We start from the raw sequence: 14,380 nt of genomic DNA on the forward strand, positions 1-14,380 counted from the left end.
CAACCAAAAGCTGAAAACGTAACAAAAATATTATTCACAGTTAAAAAAAATAAATATTTGTAATTAAAAGTGCAATTAAAATTATAATATGTTTTCACGAATTAGTATTAATAAAATATTATATATTTTAGCCAAAATCTCATATTATAACTAAGAATAATTTCATCAAGTAACTTTGGAAAAAAAAACAGGTTGACAGCAAAGTCGTCATTGCCGTAGTTTATCTTATTTGGTTAATAAAAAAAGAAAGTGAAAAACAATAATATTGATTATCTTGAGGAACAAAACAACACATACATAATAAGATATACAGAAATAAGGATTTAAAATAAAATTTCTCATTTTTCCTCTGAAGGTTTTACGTTTTTACTTCCATCAGTTGCTACAGAAGTCGCTTTGTTGGTACGCTTAGGTGGTTTCGGTGGTTCGGTAGACTCCTCTGGTGTTTCCGTTTCGGTAGACGTTTTTATGATTTCAGTAATTTGAATAGTTTCACTTGACGCCACTGGTGCTACTGAAGCTTCTGTTGATTCTACGTCACTGGTTGGTTCTACTGGTTTTGGCGGTTCTATAGTGGAATCAGCTGGTTTCGACGTTTCATTCGCAGGTTCAACGGATTTAGGCGATTCGGTTGCCGAGTCTATTGGCCTTGGCATCTCACTCGCTGGTTCTACTTCTTTTGGTGGTTCTGTCGTAGAGTCGGTTGGCTTAGGAAGCTCTTGGACTTGAGTAGCTGGCGTTGCAGGTGGTGTTGGCGAAGTAACCGTCGGTGTACCCGGCGTCGTTGTGGCCTGTTTCTCATCCGTGTTTAAGTCGAGTTTTTCTAATTGTTTGACGGGAGGCTCGACTTTTTGGACAAGTTCCGCTTCGTTGGGCGGAGTGGAGGTTGAAGTCTTTTTTAATGCTGATTTTAACGGTTTTTTTTCTTGTGAGAGTACAACTTCCGGAGGTGGTGGATTTATTGTTACAGTTGGTTCAACCTTAACTTCCGTTTTTTTTACTAGGTTATCATTTATTTTAGCCCATATATTTGAAAAACTGTCTTTTCCCAAGTAATCCACGTTTCCGTGTTCCCAAGACTGGCGTCGGAGGAAATCCTCCACAGCTTTTTGATCTGCTGATTTTTCACCAAGTGATAATGTAGCGAATTGAGCAGCCAAACCTCCCTAAAAGTATATCATACAAATACAATAATATATTTTAGTATTTATTTACGAGCAAAAACAAGTAATTGTGTACACGTTTTACATTAACTCTAAAATCACAAAAAATAAATTAAGTATATTCAATTTTCAGCTTCGATGCGGAACTGAAAAGATATTTTTTTTTATAATATGATGTATTCTAATTTTTTTATTTTTATATCTGGACCGATACTATAGGTCCAGAAATTAGGGAGCAAGTTATAGTAACTTTTTTTTTAAAATACTCATTGTCAGATTAGTTCCAAATTTGTATAAAATCTTATTACATTAGATAAAGTTCTATCGATAAACGTTGATAAAACAAAAATAACATAAAATCTTTCCCCTGGGAGGGATGAAATTTTTAATGAACAAAGTTTTAAACACTTATGTTCTGAAAATTTGACTAATTAGGTCTGTAACGTATAAAATATTATCAAGTCTATCTTTAAGATTTTTGCTACGGTTCCAAACACAGGAAAATTGTTTTTCTAATCTCGCAATAGGGTAAGCTGTAAGACCATAATATATATTCTTGTCGAAAATACAATTGTATTAAAAAAATACTTAAATATTCAATTCTATGTCCGTCGATAGCGACTAAAGAGATTCGAATTTTTCCCTAAGCTTTTACCAGTATCTTCGATCATCTAGATGAGCTGATTTAAATTTAGCGGTGTTGAGGTGATAGGATATCATTTTGATGGGAATTTTATGTTCTTGCTATCTATTGAACCTAGACAATACGTTTGCAATTTGCACAATTTATGTGATTAGTGTAGCTCAACACGTGTTAAACATTTCTGCTCTCTATCTCAAAAATTACAGAAGTTATGACTATTTTTGCTGTTATTCGTCAAGCTTACCTTATGTGGTATACCTCCTTTTAACCTTTATAAGAAATTGTTCTTTGGATATGTTAGCATGGCAATCGACAGTATTTAAATAAAAGCTATGTGCCAATGCTATAACACGGTTTTTTTACTAAGGAAAACCCCCTCTGAAAAAAAGGAAAATATATCAGCCTATCAGATAATTTTTTTTTTTATTATTTATTAATAATTAACAGCGGCGACAAATTATTATAGATAGACGATGAACCCTAATTGTAACTACACAAAGTGTATATTTAATACTAAAAATACAATTTAAAGTAAATTACTGTCTTTACAATGATTTTTATCGATACCTATTTAATATTTGCACCATTTACAGATCGCATTCAAAGCGTTTTATTTGAGAGTGATTTTATTACCCGTAGTTACAATAATTCCTACAGTCCTGTGACGACACTGACCTAACCAATAACTAATGATCTGTTCACACCGAGATGCATTTTTAATAAGCATATGAGTTGCTGTTAATGAACTATTGAAAATAGGAAATAGGCGTGCGTACGGTGTAAGCAAGGTGTGTAGCAAAATACTATGTGGCTTCAAAAAAAAGGTCCATAACATCGTTTTAAAAGGGCTTAAATTATCCAAAGAGGGCTCTTGAATGTTTAATTTTGATTTATTGGATGTATTTTAATGAGAATACGTTTTTAAGGTACAGCTTTAATATTATCTCTCTTAGAACATTATAACTGACAAGAGTCAACGATTATTGGTATGGAGCCCATTTAAGTTGGCAGCGTTTTCTACGATTTAAGACAGTGCACGCATATTATATGAAACACAAATAAATACAGTTTACCAAATACGAAATTTTAAAAATATTATTACTTACATTATCTATGTCGTTCTCCTCGTCCTTAAGTACCTCGAATGGTTTTGGAGAATCAGGATAACTGTTATTTACAATCAAGCTGGAGTTATTGCAAAACGGAGGTTCATTAGAACATGCAGGACAGTTTTCATTATTTACTTGCCCTTGGAAGTCTCTAACATTTTCCCAACAATTTTCAACCTTTTTTTTTTCGTGTGTAATTATTACATTATTGTAACTATTACATTCTTCCACTATATGATTCTGAAAAATGTAGTCATCTGTTTGCTTTCGTAAGTCACAATTATTTCCACTACAGTTCTCTATATTATTTTCATTTTCTGTATGACATTCTATATATTTCTTAGCCACGTTTTCATCACTTTTATAATATTCCTCCTTAACCTCAATTTCATTATTTTGTTCATTGTCTACTAAATACTCCTCCCAAGGGTCGGTAAAGCTATAATGATCCTCTTGAGGAGGTTCGGAAATAGAATAGTTATTATTAGATTGGGAGTTGGGCGAGGATTGGTGGGAATAACAGCTACTGAGGCGACTTTCTATCTGTGTAAAAAGCAAAAAATAAAACAAAACGGTGCTAGTTATTTGTTTAAAACAGAACATCGTGAAAAAGAAACAATGTTAAAGATATAAAAAAAAATTAAAATAAGATTCACTTATAGCGCATGCAAAAAGCCACATGACAAACAAGTGAAAGACCGAAGCCCCAGCAGCAGTTATCAAGGATGAATGAAAAAAAAAAACAAACAAACAACGCGTAAAACACTTCAGCATTAAAACACTTTACTACATTTGTCAAACATTGACCTATTCAGCATTTCTCATAACAACTTTAGAAAATGTAAATGTTAGTTTAAGCAAAATGTTATTTAAATGAATGTGTGATATAGTTTATTCGACCAGACATGAAATTTGGTAATCTTGCAACAATTATATTTACATACCATTTGATTTGAAAGCACGGGATATACGTGCTTGCAAAACAAGTCCCACCAAAGTTGCAAGAGTGCTTGTAATCCGGCAGAACCCGAGGTTGATGTGACTATCCTTGTTTCTGTATCGAATTTTTGCAACCACGGCTTGCTAGAAGCTATGAAGTGAACGATTTTCATATTTTGACCAAATCTAGATACATTATTAAATGCAACACAATTAGTCATTATCTGCTAACTAAGTACCTAGATAATATACCTACTGTTTTAACGCTGGCAAATAAGAGTACGTGGACGACCATACAACATTATAGGTGAAAGACAAATGCTTTGAAATGTCTTTGTAAGCCCAGTCTTTGAAGAACATATTTAATAGTCCTTGGTCACCGCCTGAAAAAACATTATGAGTAATAGAATTTTACAAAATAAATTGATATTTTTAAACATGTACCGTCAAACGACCCTTTAGCTTTAGCAAATTCCAATAACTGATTGAATGTATTTTCGGAAGGTTTAAATACAAACACTCCAGAATTAAAACAATCTGGCCAACCCGGATCAGGTGCTGCTGATAACTCTTCCCGTTCAAATAATTCATCACAGTTTTGCAACACCTTAAAAAAACAAATTTCGTTTAACATACTTTACATCCAAGTTTTTGTACTTGTAAAACATCAATAATTAAGTAGTTTAATATGCACGTTAGGTTATTACACGGTTTTTACGTTTTTCCTAGGTCGTTTAATATTTAATTAACTAAAACAAAACCTGTCAATTATTATAAACATTTAAGTCATTGAGAGCAAAAATCGTGTAAGTCGTGAGAGTTTAAAAATTGAGAAACGAAGGTTGAAGTAGAAATACTGTATACGTTTTTACGAGAACGTTAAAGTTATTCTATCATTTAAAGGAAAACCAGAAAAGCAGGCTCTAACTACTTTCGCAGAGAAGTAGGTAGATCATTTTTACAACAGAACTGACCACAGACATTTTTTTTAAGTAGATCCAAAATATACTTCTATAGATCATATACCATAAGAAGATAGATGGCATAATGAATACGTTATTAGACATGATATAATATTTTGTTAACTATGTCCCAGTGAGCTATGTGTACATGTATATGAATATTATTCTCTGGCATGTTACAAACCTAACCATAGCTCTATTATGACTAGGCGTACTAGTGTAAGAATAAAACATATAACTTTGGCTATGCTATAAAGTTATAGAAGAAAAGTTGAAAACAATTCTGAAATTGATTGATATCAGTACTGGATAACTTTTTTAAATTTTTTATTTTCAGGTTATATTAAAATATTATTGTTTAGAAATTTAACATGGAATTTTTAAAAAAAAGAACGGGTTTGCAGAACATAATATAATAAAAAACAAACAATAACGCTCAGTAACACATGGTTGAATCAGATTAAATACAATTTAGTTTTGTTTAATCTGTGGTTGAATGCTATACATTTGAAGTAATTTAGATTATGTATATTCGTTATGCTACTTACATAGTCGCCTATAAATTCTCAACAAATTTTGAAACGCATCCAAAAAAAAAAAATGTCTCAAGTGCTTCGAATAAGCCGACAGTCTAAAAATACTTACAAACAACTGCGTTGTGTAAATATATATTTTCTTCACTACGCATAATATTTGGACCATCCTAACACAGTAACAGCATACAAAATATTCCGTTGTTTAGTATTCTTTTAGTGATAAATTTATTCGTCGCAAATTTTTTGCGCTTTTTTTTTTATACGATTAAATTTAGAACACGTGTGGAATGAGATAAGTCCTCCTCATTTTATGATTTATACTGATGTAACAAAGCCACGTTTGGAGGCCATAATATATTATAAACCTTATTGGTTTATAATATTGGCTATAATGTCACTCTATTTTAAATCATTTTGTTATTAAAACAAAAAAACCTACCGTTAATATAATAATAACCGGGTCTGCCTGTCTTATTTGTAAATTTTAAAAATTATATCTATATCTTAACAGAGAATAGAATCTAATAGGAAATATATTAATGTGTACCTTAGAACTAACCAAACGTAATTCCAAAATTAACGATTTTTTGGATCAGGTTAACACAGTTTCCAATGTAGAAAATGATTTTGCAATAAGCCATACCAACGGGATTCCGTTGAAAATTCTGCTTTAATAGTTTACTTAGGTTGTAAAAGCGTTAGACCTAACCTATGTAAGTTCGTTTCAGGTCTGCTTCTGAGGTACAGATATTAAATAACGTTACTCCAATAGCCCAATAGTATGTTAGTACAATATTTAGCTTACCAATGTATCTGCATCAAGGAACACGCATTTTTCGTAATTGATTAACGTCCAACAATGTAATTTGGTGAATGTGATACCAAGTTCTGGCCGACTCATTAACGCCAAATGAGTCTGATCTTTTGAATCTAAAACGTCTACTAATCGTACATCGTGAAATACTGCTTCGATTTGTTCTCTGTTAAAATTAAATAACGAAAATAATGGTAAACTAAATCACAAATGTATTTAATTTAGACACTCCAAATATACTTCATTGTCGCTGTAACTCCTGGCGTAATTAAAATAGTTAAATTATGTATTGTGCCGACATTTTTCAAAGAATGGGCGAGCACTAAAGCTCCCAAGGCATAAGAATCATTTGTAGCCAATGTTACCCATGATTTATCTGAAAACACATTCAATTTTTTATAAATATTACCTTTATGGAAAGAAATTAAATCATTAAATATTTATAAAAAAACTTTAAACCATAAAAAAAAATACACTTTAGCGTATACGCTTATTTGTATAACTGTAGCAATGCAATCGTCTTTAGCGCTCACAACAGTCTCAAGTCTGTTATGAAGTTTGGCTAGGAGGAACCATACCTAACTCACCATAACAACCTTTAAAATATTTTATTTATTAATTTTATTATTATTATTATTAGAACCAGCAGTGTTGATTAATTTTTTTCCTAGAACATTATCTTTAATCCAAAAATGCTTTAAATATACATTACCATGATTTACAGTGTTACCAGTATGAACTGAAATAAAGAATAGGTATAACCCAAATGGGTTATATATATTTTAGATACAAGATAACAATACTATGCATATTATAATGTATTATACACTTATAAGACGTTATAAGATGCAAGAGTAAACCGCAAAATGTATTTCTTTTAAGTAGTGTTCGTCATTTTAAATTTTAATCAATGAGAAATTGACAGAATAGATGTGTGATATGATTGTGAATAAAATAACTTACTAATTTTATTTATATCTTTAAGAGAGCAGGAGACTTTATTTAATATGTACAAAAAAATTGAGAGAGATAGAAGGTTTTCAAGGTTACAGAAGGAGGTTAACGGTTAAAGAAATTAAGGCTAAAAGTTCAAAACAGGTGTACTCGACCAAATCATTAGTTTACAATGTTATCAAAAACATTGAGGTAAAATTAAATCTCTACAAAGGCTATATTTAAAATAACAGTATTATATGGTTTATTATTTAGTAATTAATTGAATTATTACTTTATTAAACTCAATAAGTATAATGTTTTTTTGACAAAACAACAATTTAGTGATAAAAGTTAGGTTTATATATTTGTAAAAATCCATAACAACGATTAAGTAAACTAGTATGTACGTAGTATACGTTCATTTTTAAATTATAATTGAACTCAAAATTTTATACAACACACAAAAACAATGGCTGAAATCACACATTTAATTACTATTATTTTAACTATTATTTTACCAGCGTTTGCTACTTATGAAGCTATCTTGCATAACGATATGAAAGAACGTTCGAGGTTACTAATTTATTGGTCCGTGTATGGATTTTACACGATCATTGAATACTTTTTAGACTGGTACGTTTTTAAATAATTATTTTAAAGTATCAAGCATTTTTTAACATTATTTAATATTATGACATTTTTTCTTATGAATTTTGAATAATTTAAATGAGTAACATGCTTCATATTAGTTTCTATGCAGATCGTAGACATAATTGATTTTTGTATTGTCATGGGTTTAATGTTCTACAACTGTTTAGGGAGACTTCTTAGTTTTTCGTTATTTAAATTATAACGCTTTAATTGCACAGAAATTAGCTATATCCAATTAAGATTTTTTTACGATATTCTATTTGAATATAATAAAATTTACATAGTCTATGACTTGAAACCATATTATAGTTCTTTATGTATTTGATTAACAATTTAATATTGAAAATATATTCAAATTAATTTATTTGGCATTGTATTTTTGTTTTTACAGGATGGCTAAACATATGCCGCTCTACTATGAAATTAAACTTGCTATTTGCTTGTGGATATACTACTTATTAGGATCAGAACATCTGTATGCCATTATTCTTAAACCAATATTTAAAGAAAACTGCGTTTTCTTTGAAAGATTAACCAGTACATCTGATATGATACTTACAAACATGGGAAAAGTAATTAAAAAATTACAATAAATATGTATTGAAAAAAATTGACCACAAAATGAAGTTTATTTGAATACTATTAGTTATTCTGCTGAATTGTGTTCTTAATACAGGTATAGAATAACGTTTCATATTTTGCAAATAAAATTTTCAAAGTAATAGTTTAAATATTAATTAACTTAAATATTGTATACATTTTTAGAACAAATTTTAAGTAAAAAAAATAAATATAATACAAATTTGAAGTAATAATTGATTAATGATTTAAAAATTTGTATAATTAATTTAAGTTAAAAAAAAAATACATCAAAACATGTCCGAATTTTAGTAAGTTTAGCAATACATTTTCATATTTTTTGTTTTTTCTTTAAAATACCAAATTTATAGTAGTTTTAAATCATAACAAATAACTAACTGATAAAAAAAACATTATAATAATCCTGTTGCTCTGTTTTTTTTATACTGAACTATTGTGCAAGATACGAAATAATAACAGTGTTATTGTCATTTATATTATTTTTAATCATTATTAGTTAAAATGATCAATGGTAACACCGATATTTTAATTATGCCAATAGAAAGAATAACATCTAGCAATACGATTATAAAATGTAATAATAACTGTAAGTTATCTAGTTTATAGATCACAATATATTAGAAATGAAGCTCATAATTAGATAAGTACCTAGTACTTTTAGTATATTATTATTACGTATAAAATAACTTATAAAATTGTAAAAAATGTTGATAAATATATTTTTAATATTACAATTTTATCAACAATTTAGAAAATTAATTTTAGCTTACTATAGCAATTTTATTAATTAATTGTTTATCACTTATATTACAATTTTTTTTTATATGAAATATTTGTAGACGATAAACTGTAGGTATAAAATCACTCATCATGAAAATCATAAATTATTGGATAATTACTTTCAAACATCCCTAATTCTATGGAATAAAAAACTTTTTTAATAATAAAAATTTAAGTTTATTAAAATGTAAATACATATCCGCCCCGATAAAACAATGACACAACTGCAAAATTTGGTAAAATGGACTAAATGCTTCAATGTGTTTGGATACAGCGAACGCATAAGGTAGAAAAACGACTCAACTGTAGTTGTAATTTCCCAAGCATTCCTGTTTCATTAAAATAACATCTCATAACATTTTAGTGGAAATAATTTGGTTGTTTGGTTGTCCTATAAAATTTTAATTATTGGAGCTGTGTCACTGTTCTACCGGGGCGGCGATTAATGAATACAATTTAATGTGTTTGTGTAAAGATCTAATTAAGTCGAAAAATACAAATGAGTTGTAAAAAATCATTTAAGTATATACCTAAAGTTATTGTCACTTCTAGACATAAAACTAGACTCTTACATTACATTATTTTGTTTGATGTTACTTATAAGTTTGAAACAATTTTAATGAGAAACCCGTTGCAATTTTAAATTGTCTGATTTTTTCCTTATATTATTGCATATGATTGCAAAGCTCCAAACAAATCTTTTAAATATACACATACATAATATTAACAAATGAACATAGAAAATTATATAAATTTTGACAGGTGACTGGAGTATATTTTATTTTACAATATTATATAGTGATGTGATGTGTTTCATTATTATTATATCATTTTTTTTTTGTGTCTAGACTCAATAAAATGTATACCCGCTGTACAATGGCCAATTTTCTTCACAGACTTAAAATTCGATTAAAATTCACTTCAAAATCACCCATAAAAAAAAAAGGTATTTATTTTTCAAGATTTAAAATGTATAGACTCCAACTACAGTCAAAAGTAGTATTTTTAGTATTGTAAATATTATTTATTTTTTAAACAATGGATGCTATTTATTTGTGTTTCTTTTTTAGTGATTTGTAGAGATACTTAGTGATTTTAAGAAAATCTATTAATTGGTTTCAATAAGACGTTTAATTTAAAAAAAAGAATGTTTTCGTTCACTTGTTTTGAGGAGTTCATAGGTTTACTGTTTAGCATTAAATTTAACATAGTAATTATTCATATCTAAACTTATCATCAAAACTGAAGGCTCACGTACAAAAAAGTTCAACATGGGTTATCTGTTTTTTACTACAAAACATTTACGTTATTAATATTTGTACGAACACTAGAAATCCAAAAATAGAACTAAGATAACAATATTCAAAATAATATTAGATAACTATATCTATAGATATAACAAAGATAGATTTAAGTATGTTAGTCTAAACAGTGTTTTCCAACCTGTGGTTTGTGGACATTGAAAGTCCAAGAGCTTGTTATAGGTGATCCGTGGTGCACACGATTTTTTTTACATTTTCATAATTTTTTTTTTTAACTCAAAATTTAAAAAATAAATGAATTTCTAGTATTAACTACTATTATCGTAACCGACAATGATGGTCCGCGACTGATTGAAGTTATTCTGAGTCATGGGCGCCCGGAGGGGGGGGGGGAGATGAGGCATTTGCCCCTTCCCCCGGACTTCAAATATAATTTTGACAATATTTAATTTTTGTTATTGTTAAAAAAAAAAATGTCTTCTTTATCCAGCATTATTTATATAAATGAAAAAACAAAAGTACACTGAAAGCATAACAAATATTTATAATTTTTATAAAATTGAAATTTTCTTAGCTGAAAGTGAAAGTTGGTATAGTTTATGACAAAAAAAGACTGCCAAAGCATGCTCATTATAGATTTACTAGAACGTAGCAAAATATTTTTTCTCTGGCATTACAATTGCATTAGAAATTGTTCTATCTTTAATAGCTACAAGTTGTACAGCTGAAAGGTCATTTAGTACTTTACGAAGAGTTAAAACTTGGCTTCGATTTACGACGGGTAAAGCCCAATTAAATGGTGAGTGTTCATCGTGAAAAAGTTAATAGAAGAAAAGAAAAATGCATTGAACAGTTAATTACAAAGTTTGCAATAGAACAACAGCGAAGACTTCAGCTTTTATTTAATAACGAAGAAATAGTATATTAAATAAAATTCTGACATATTTTGTAGTTTGCAAAGAATAAACTTTTTTTTTATGTACATTTTGGTGTTTGATTTCATCAGTGGCGTATATAGGATATAATTTCGGGGGGGGGGGGGGAGGGTATAAAATAAGAATAGATTTAATAATTATTATAAATTAACTTTGATTAAATGAATTCGCACATGTGCCGTACCAACCACAAATTTCGGGGAGGGGGGTTTGAACCCCAAAAAGCCTCCCCTATATACGCCACTGGATTTCACTATGCCCCTCCCTGATAAATTTCCTGCGGGAGTCTATGTCCTGAGTGGTCCTTATTCTAGAAGGTTGAGAAAAACTGGTCTATAATATCTAAAATTTGTATTTTAATAAAAAAATAAATATCGTCTATCATAATATAAGTATTTTACATTGATAGGTATATCGAGTATAAAAATGTAACAAAAGGAAGTAATAATAGAAAACAGAAAGAGAACTGTTGTTCTCCAAGGATTAATAAGTCTTGTAAACACGATACTCTAGATTAGGTACATTTTATAACTAAAAATATTATATTTCAGCTAAAATGGTTTTTTGCGCATGGAATGTATTATATAAACTAAATTTTGCATTTATGCCAACTTTTTTTTTCAATGTTATACAATATGATCTCGCGGCTAGCAATTTACCAGTGATCTCCTAACCATGTAAAATGAAATTTATAAAATACTTGCATAACTATCGTGAGATAAAATAACCTTTAAAGGCTTAAAGTACGACGATAATCTTATATTATAGAGTTCCAGCATCGTTACGACAGATTTTGCGCTACATTTCCTACCATAATTCTAATCCAAATCCGAAAATAAACGTTAAGCTACCACAGTTCCACACTAGAATTGATCGTAAGTTAACCCTAATTATACCGTTTTAACAGGAAAAAAGTTAGTAAGAATAATAGTTTTGAAATTTGTATTGCAAAAAGATGTCAATTCAGCTCAATAAAGTAAATAAGGCCATGTATATGTATAGTGGAGACATGCTTATTGAAATTTTATGGAAAATAATAATAATAATCGTTATAAATCTTAATATAAATACATTTCAACGTATCAAATATTACATAGGTTGTTATTAAATATCAGTGGTTGTGTGGTAATTCCATTCTTAGTTAATACACGTACGATAATATTATTAGCATACTGTCTTTGAACCTAACCCGTTTAGTGCACGTTTCCAACGGTAACAAACGGGCCTTTTACTAAGTTACACATAGCACATTGGCATTGTCTTATTTTCATTTACAGTTTAAAAACATGGAAAAAAGTTACTTATTATAGATTCAATTTACTTTATCTATGCAATTATTGTTTAATAATTAGTTAACTGCTTCAAGGTCATCTCAAAAGACGACGTACAGTAAAAAAAAGACGAGGCACTTTAAACAAATATATTCTCTGTAAAACTGAATTTTCTTAGTTATTGTTTTCATATTTACTGTTCGAATTTTGTGTTAAACGTTTAAATGTTGGTTGATTACAGTTTTAAAACAAATTAGGCAACCTTTTTTGGCTGCTTCTAGAAGAAAAAAAAACTGGCGAATTTTTGTACATAGAACATTTTTCTAGATTGATGTGACACGCCTAGTAAACCTATTGACACTGTTTAGTTCGTTATCGTTTACTCAAACGAAATACCTGTTGGAAAAGTATAATGTCTGTAAAATTATTTTATATTAATTATCAAATATTTTTTTGTCATTAATTTATAAGGCCCACGATTTTGACAGGAGCGGACAGCGGTATAGAACTTAAAATGTATATTCAATCAGAAACGAGGTTTTCTTAGTACGTTATTAAGTACATACTACCACAATGCAAATTTTCATGATTTTGTTAAACATTAAACAAACAGTCGTATACACCATAGTTTTAAAAAAAAAATTTTAAAAATTGAGTTTATTATTTTTTTTATTTTATAAAAAATATTTTAGTATTGAAAAAAAAACTATGAATGCGCAAACCCAATTACACCACTATGATAAATGATAATCAATGATATTCAATCGCCAACAATGCATCATATAATAATATTATTATCTAGAACGACGCTTAGGAAGTACTTCTGCAGAATGGAAATATAGGTATTCCCTCGTAATGGTATTCGAAAATAGATAAAAAAGAAAAAAGCTTTACTATAAAGGTGCTTGCGTCGAAATGAAAAGCGTTTAGGTACTCACTTGACGTCATGTTGTGGTTTTTTCACTGGCGAACGTATCGCTTTTCAATACAGTCGCCGGACACCTAAACCGGCGGGTACAACTGCTGCACTGTCTGTGTGTGTGCTTAAGCGCGTTTAATTACAGTTATACCGTCACGTCGTCGGTATCCCGTTTGCGTGGTTAGAAAAAAAAAAAATTATATTTATACCCTGATGAGACCACGCAATGAGACCTACGGTATACGAGTATAGTGTGTGTACCGTCGAGCCGGTGTCGTGCGCGTTAAATTGAACAACGAAATGAGCATGAAAGAAGAAAAAGTATGCGGCCAAAGTGCACTACAGCACTAGAATGAAGACGGCGGCGTGTGAGTCCGCGCTCGCTGGTCGCTACTGCTGCACACTGGTCTCGGCGGTCTACGGCGTGGACTGTTGTGCGTGCGCCACTTATCATATTAATATTATTATTGTGTTCTACTAGAACTTAGACATTATGGACACATATTATTTATATCTTGCAATCACGGTACATTTATTACAATCACCTTGTGTGTAAATTTTATACCTATATAAATAAATTATGATAAATTATAACCAAAGACCCGGTTCGCGACTGTTGGACTTTACTGCACCGCCTGATAAGTTGCGATAACGAACTGACCGTTCCCGCCTGGACCGTGTCAGTTATCGGCTATTTTAATGGTTCGTGACCCGACACTATTGAATTATTAATATTGCACTCGTAAATGGTACACGTTTTGTGTATTTGGACCGAATATCGCCGTAGGTAGGGTAATAAGAATAGGGAACACCCAGAGTCCGGTCATGGTTAATAAGGAACATGGAACAAGAATCCTAAT

At 29.9% G+C, this 14,380-nt stretch overlaps 1 protein-coding gene across 2 annotated transcripts; it reads right to left on the reverse strand.

The window, feature by feature from the left end:
- Nucleotides 1–13,919, reverse strand: LOC126835466 (glycogenin-1). Of its 2 annotated transcripts, XM_050568077.1 has the most exons (8): nt 13,540–13,919; nt 6,407–6,542; nt 6,158–6,332; nt 4,299–4,461; nt 4,111–4,237; nt 3,860–4,040; nt 2,913–3,155; nt 1–1,166 (listed from the first exon to the last, which is right to left on the reverse strand). In XM_050568077.1, exons 1-8 carry the CDS (start codon nt 13,547–13,549, stop codon nt 339–341), a joined length of 1,863 nt encoding a protein of 620 aa, XP_050424034.1. In that variant the 5' UTR covers nt 13,550–13,919; the 3' UTR covers nt 1–338. The 2 variants fall into 2 exon arrangements, with proteins under 2 accessions (XP_050424034.1, XP_050424035.1); XM_050568078.1 differs by lacking the exon at nt 2,913–3,155 and having other exon boundaries at nt 9–1,166; nt 13,540–13,913.
- Between the last annotated feature and the right edge of the window lie 461 nt (nt 13,920–14,380).

The sequence above is a fragment of the Adelges cooleyi genome, unplaced genomic scaffold (genome assembly GCF_023614345.1).
Source record: "Adelges cooleyi isolate 19-005CV unplaced genomic scaffold, UGA_ACOO_1.1 ACOO_flye_CR_arks_rails_tigmint_CR_PRNA_23, whole genome shotgun sequence".
Lineage (NCBI taxonomy): Eukaryota > Metazoa > Arthropoda > Insecta > Hemiptera > Adelgidae > Adelges > Adelges cooleyi.

Bases quoted from the DNA above. Each gene is read 5' to 3' on its own strand.
- LOC126835466 (XM_050568077.1), bottom strand. The intron at 6,333-6,406 runs GTATATTTGGAG...TAATTTTAACAG, and splicing joins GGAGTTACAGCGACAATGAA to AGAACAAATCGAAGCAGTAT. The intron at 1,167-2,912 runs GTAAGTAATAAT...ATATACTTTTAG, and splicing joins AGGAGAACGACATAGATAAT to GGAGGTTTGGCTGCTCAATT.